At 54.7% G+C, this 6080-nt stretch overlaps 1 protein-coding gene across 1 annotated transcript in view; it reads right to left on the bottom strand.

Annotated features, from left to right (window-relative positions):
* Positions 1 to 1026: 1026 nt before the first annotated feature.
* Positions 1027 to 6080, bottom strand: part of LOC121658068 (protocadherin Fat 2-like) — a 56602-nt gene continuing 51548 nt past the window's right edge. The window contains exons 22-24 of the mRNA XM_042014477.1: positions 5681 to 5834; positions 3413 to 4005; positions 1027 to 2621 (exon numbers count right to left, since the gene is read on the bottom strand). Of these exons, the coding sequence (XP_041870411.1) occupies positions 2089 to 2621; positions 3413 to 4005; positions 5681 to 5834 (1280 nt within the window). The 3' untranslated portion in view covers positions 1027 to 2088. The remainder of the gene's footprint in view (positions 2622 to 3412; positions 4006 to 5680; positions 5835 to 6080) is intronic.

Genomic DNA, 6080 nt, shown 5'->3' with positions numbered 1-6080 from the left:
CTGAATAATTCATGCCATTGCAGTGTGTCATTACAGGGCTGTTGGGGAAATCAGTGCTATAAAAAGTTCATCTTTAGAAACTCTGGCATAATTTTTTTGTTAAACTAGGAGGCTTTTGCAGGCTGATGGGGACTGGATCTGAGGTCACCTGAATGACAGGGCAGGAGGGACACAGGCAGCTCCTGGTGCTTCAGGGTCTTTCTGAGTATGGAGAGTCACCATGGTGGGATCCACAGCCATCCTTTTGTAGGGTTGAGCACTGCAGGGCTGTCCCCATCCCATGAAATGGGCTTTGCTGAGGCTGCTCCTTCCCAGGTGTCACTTGGTGGAGCATCATCTCAGTTGCTTTTACCCTGTGCTGTGACCACTGGCCAAAGCAACTCTGGGGAGTTAAAAAATCTGGAGGAAAATATCACTCTTATTTGTGCTGCTTCTGCTGCTGGGAGGAACAATTTGTGTTTCCTTATGGGCAATAGTGGCACTCTTAGTTTCCTCTTCTCTCTCCCAGTGTCACAGACTGTTGCTGAGACACCTCAAAATAAAGTGTTCTCAAAAAAAAGTGCAGGAATTGTGCTCTTTTAGGATGATGTTCAGAGGGATTTACCAAGCAGAATAAAACCAACTAGATAAAATAGTTCCAATCCAGGCAGGGACTGATTTCTGCTGAGCAGAGCTGGTAAAAAAAATGTCGTGGAAATGCACGAGAGCTTTGGGAGGTAAAACAGGTGCTGTTTGTTGGGGATGCAAATCAAAGCAGGGCTTCAGTTTGGGTCCTTTCAAGCCCTTTAATCCTAAGAGATAGAGGAGGCTCACGGTTTCCCAAAGCAGGACAAGGTACTGTGGGTCTGTCTGCCTTGTCCCTCTGGCCCTTACACTATCCTCAAAAGTGTATTTAACTTGCTGTCCTGGTACTTCCCTGAAAGGTTCTGGTGTCCAAAATAAGCTGTTTTTCCCCTGGCTGGAGCTAGGCAAGGATGTCCTATTTATTTACAAGAGAATCCCTGAGATAACTGAATAAAACCATAATAGTAAAAAAATCCAAACTCTTTTAATACTTTCCAAAAATTCGACAACAACAAAAAAAGTTACATCAAACAACCAACCAAAGAAAACCTCTCATGAAGAAACGATACATTCCCAAGCACAAGGACAAACAGGCAAACCCACGCTCAGTAGCCTCGGTGCCCCTCTCTGGGCAGAGATTTCAGGCAGTGCTGGCCAGACTTTCTGGGACACAGCACGGAGTCCCTGCTGCTGGCAGGACCATGTACAGCTGCCTTCAGCGTGGGACCATGACAGCCACGGGGACAAGGCTGTGCACACAGTCCTCGGGGCAGGGTCCCCCTTTCTCGTGTGAGCACAGCCCGACTGGGAAGCCTGGTTTGAGTCTGTGGGTGGTTCCTGCTGTGACAGACCTTGTTGCTTGGTTTTTCTACAGAAATGGACTTTTTTTTTTTTTTTTTTCCCCTTGGACTTCTGTTAGCCAGTGAGGGATGTGCTGATGGGACCAGCTGCATTCCCTCTTCTCTCTCCCAGTGCCAGGGAGCAGACATGAAGAGGATTTGCACCAGCTGATCCATTCCACGAGCAAACTGTTGGCTTGATGCAAGCCCTTGGAGCCAGAGCTGGGAGCAGGGAGCCTCTGCTACTCCACATGGGGCACTGCCAGGCTGTGCATTGCTAGTCCTTTCACACCTTTCTCCACCACGACTGCTGCCATACCTGCAGTGCTTGCCCTCCTCCTCCTCATCCTCCCTGCAGCCAGGAAGCCTGGGGTGGGAGGAGGTGGTCCTGCATGGTGTTGGAGGCAGTCCCCTTGGTGAGGAGGCAGGTTAGTCATTGTCATCCCAGGAGCATCCTCCGTGTCCCAGCAGTGGCTGGAGCATTTCCCCTCCATTTGCAGCCAGGAGCACCATGGAGGGCAGCGAGGGGAAAGATCCAGCCAAAATTACAACCCAGCCTTGCAGGGGGAGATGCTGCAAGCTGTGGGGGGCACACACAGACCTCCCTTCAGCAGCGTGTGCCAGCCCCCTGCACTCTGTTCTGCGTGGAGATGTGCTTCTCTCCTCATCCCATGAGCGAGCCCTGTTAGAACATCACCTCCTCGCAGCTCCCGTAGTCACTCTCCACCATGTCAGAGCCCTCGTAGTTGGGTGGTGGCAGGGGCTGGGCTCGGATGCTGGGCTGGTGGCCCAGCTCGCAGTCGGCGTAGGAGGGCTGGGCCACGCTCAGGCGCATGCTGACCCTCTTGTAGCCCGGCTCGGGCTGGTACGGGACCCCCTCGCCCTGCACCAGCTGCGCTGGGTAGTAGCTGATGGCCGTGTACTCGTTCTGGCACTGGGATGCTCCCATGTCCACGGGACCCAGCGGCAGGAAGTCCTCCAGGTTCTGGTTGCTGTAGCGGGGTGGGATGGGGGCTCGCTTGTTGCTCTGGTCCAGCGGGAAGGGGAAGCCCCCGTAGAGAGCGACCGGCTCTGTGTCTGCCGGGGGAGGGGGTGGCGGGGGGAGAGGAGGGTGAGAGGAGGGGGCCGGGGGGCCTTGAATGATCTCGTAGTGGGAATATTCCTGGACATCTGATGACAGGTACCGGGGGGGCCAGTAGGTCGTTTCTGCTGGATAGACTGGAACAAAAGAGAGTCGTGTTAGCTGCAGCTCTAGCGGTTGTTGCCTCTCTCTTGCCCTCCTGCTAATTCCTTCTGTAGGCTCTGAGCCTGTAGGAGATGTGGCAGACTGGGGAGGAGACATGGGGACAGGGGAGGTGTAGTTGCTACTTTGGGAATTGCAGGGACCTGAGATCACCCCTGGTTGTGCTGAGGCAATGTTTCCACCAGCCTACAGGTATCCACTACTTGAGCACCCAAAAGACACACTTCATCATGCTGTTTGGATGCAAGAAACTCATGCTATGAAGGGACTGGGGCAGTGATCCAGTGATTCCCTGGATCTCTCCCTTTCCCTGCAGTTACTCTTGTGAGGAACTCCTGCATGGAGTAACCCTGCTGTCCAGAGCCATTCAAGGTGTTTCCCCGAGAATGTGATGATCCCTTTGCCCAGGAGCACTGATGCAAATGTCTTCACTTAAACTCCCACTGACTTTTAGGATCTTAAGTTTTTCCTTCAATTTTTCTCTTTTTTTCAGGGGGTTTTACCCAGGATCACAGCCTGCTATGCATTAATGGTTTCCCTGCTGACTGTGTATGAGACCGAGCAGGTTAAAGCAGAAAACTGGAATGTACTGGTGGACAGGGAAGAAAGAGCCAATGAAGGCCCTACAGCAGGGCTCAGGCAGTATTTGCCCCTGCTTAGTTTGGCTTTAGCCAACACCATTTCTCCCTCACGTTTCCAAACCTCAGATCCACTTCCCAAGGGGAAGAGGGATGTGTAAGAGCAAGAAAAAGCTGTGGCTACTGACCCATCTCCTCCCTTGCCCAGGTGCACTTGATGAAGGACTCGTTGTCAGAGTTGGACGGCGGTGCAGCGGGGGGCAGGTTGGGGGCCACGCTGCACACGATGGTGCCCCGGTGCTTCGGGGCGTTGGCCGAGTTGAAGGTGACGAATTCCGGGGTGCTGGTGGCCTTGCGCTGCTCCGGCGTGGCCCGGTCCAGGTTGTTGTGCGTCGCGTCGCTGAGGATGTTGAGCTCGATGGGGGGCACGCCCTGGGTGCCCACACCCACGCTCTTGGAGAACTCACTCTTGGACAGCAGGTCGGGGTCCTCGCGGGCCACTGGCTTGTGCGCCTTGGCGCGGTGGCGGCAGCGCTTGCGGATGAGCACGAAGGCCACGGCCAGGATGGCCGCCCCCAGCACGCCGGCCGCGATCTCCGCGATCTCCTCGGGACCCAGTGCCCACTGCGTGGGCACGATGGCGGGGGTGATGATGGGCTGGGTGCAGTAGTCCCCCTGGTAATCTGACGGGCAGATGCAGTGGATGGAGCCCTGGCTGCTCACGCAGCGCCCGGCGTTGTGGCACGGGTTGTCTTGGCACTCCTCCGCCAGCTTCTCACACCTGTGGGGAGAAAGGGATGGACATAACCACCATCAGTCTGGGATGCACCAAAACTGCCTCATCCTGTTCAGGGCTCTGGCTTACACCACCCAAGGATGCTCTATCCTGGTCTGCTCTTCCTCCCTCGCTGGATTCTTGCTCCCTGCTTATCCTGGCAGAGGATCTTTGAGTATAAAACGATGCTTTTCAAGAGACCATGTTTTACAGGGTGGTCCTATTTTTCAGTCATGTGCCCAAATTAAAATGGGGGGCTTCCTGCCTCAGAGGGGTGTTTGTAGTTCCAGGGCTAACACTGCATAGAGAGATGCTCTCATCCTGTTAAATCAGGGAGCCCAGGGTCAGTCTAAGGTGTGTTAACCTCTTAAGAAGTCTCCCACGTCCTTCAAGCTCTGTGGAGCCTCTGGATGGTCGGTGGATGTCTGCAGGTTGCTGCAAATATTTGGGGGAAAGACTACCCTGTGAGGTGGTGAGTGGACATCCTTGTTGGAGAGGACTTTTGGTATTTTATGGACCATCTGCAGAACCAAGATGGAATTTCTGATTCTCTGTCCTGCTCCAGCCCACACAACCTAAATATTTGCCAACAGTACAGGGGACCTTCCAACAGCAATGACCTCCCCATGCTAGGGGGAACATACAAGGCTTTATTGGCTTTCCTTCCTTTTTTTGTTATTACTGAACAAACTCTGTGAGGTTTGCACTGCTCTTGTTGTAGTCAGTGATTTAGGATGTGTGAGCTGGTGCGTGCGACGTGCACCCACAGGCTCCGGCTGATTTCAGGTATTACACTGCCACCTAATGCTCAGCTATAGGCTTTTATTCCAAGAGCTGCACGGATACTTTCTGTCTTTGCCTTGATCCACAGGACCAGTGCTCATCCTGGCTAAATGGGCAAGGCAGAAAGATGAACTGGGTGTGATGCTGTTGGAGCCTGCACTGGAAATCTCTGACCAGGCCGGGCTGGAGGCAGGGTGGGGGTCTTGGAGGGGCTGCTGGGTGGGGTGGTAATGCCCATTGCCTTGAGCTGAGATTTGAATTGGTTGAATTGGATGAATCACAGCTATGAGCTGGGACAGAGATTTCCTTTACATGAGCTCTGTAGAGCTGGTCCTGGATAGAAAAGGTGCCTTTAGCACCTGCAGGATGGGTGTTCAGGCTATTGAAGCAGGGGGCACCTTACAGGCAGCTTCCCCCAACCTCAGAGCACCCTCCTGCCACCCAGTGCAGTGTCTGCCTGTACCCTGCTGCCAGGCCCCCCGCCACAGCTGAGCTGCCCCCACCACAGCCAAGGTGTTCCCATCACTGCTGAACTCAGCTCCCGTCATGGGGAGCAGCAGCGTGCGGGGAGAGACTCTCCCCCAGCAAGGAGAGGCACTGAACTACCCCACAGCACCTGCAGGCACCAAAGCAGCTGTTAAGCAGAGGAGATTTTTCTGTTTTCCCTCCTGCTCAGAGGAGATGGGCACAGAGGGGCAATGGCCACACGATGGCAGAGTTATTTGTGTCCTGTTCCGCTCAGCTCTGCCCTTACACCTCCCAGCTGCAATGCTCAGGTACCCGCTGTTTGCAATTAATCCCAGAGTGCGTGGATCTGGCGAGCTCCAGAAATGTGCAATGCTCATGTTTGCAGCCCATCATGGGATGCCACCTGTCCCAAAGCCCCCCCAGGCCTTACCTTTCGCCCAGGTACCAGTCAGGGCAGTGGCAGGAGTAGCCGGTGGCTGAGACGGTGCAGGTCCCCCCGTGCAGGCAGGGCTTGGACTCGCAGGGACTGTCCCCAAGCTCACAGTGCTCACCAGAGAACAGCCCGGGGCAGATGCAGGTGTAACCTGGAGAGGGTGAGAGTGAACATATCTGTGTGGAAAAACGGGCAGGAACAGGGAGGAGCAGTGCCTGGTGCCCCCACAGAGGGCTCAACACAGCTACCCAGGCGCAGGTATTTGCTGCTGCAGCAGGTGCTGTGGGGCACCCAGACCATCCCTGGAGGCCTGGTGGGTGTTTTACAGGACCTGGTGTAGTTGCTGGAGGTTGGGTGGCCACTCTGGGGCAATGCAGTGGCACTAGGGAGCTGTTTG

This window comes from Corvus kubaryi, unplaced genomic scaffold (genome assembly GCF_017639235.1).
Source record: "Corvus kubaryi isolate FWS band 111438036 unplaced genomic scaffold, C.kubaryi_AGA036_p1.0 split2-37374, whole genome shotgun sequence".
NCBI lineage: Eukaryota > Metazoa > Chordata > Aves > Passeriformes > Corvidae > Corvus > Corvus kubaryi.
The sequence above is the reverse complement of the archived record's forward strand: the minus strand, read 5'-3'. Positions and strand labels throughout refer to the sequence as shown.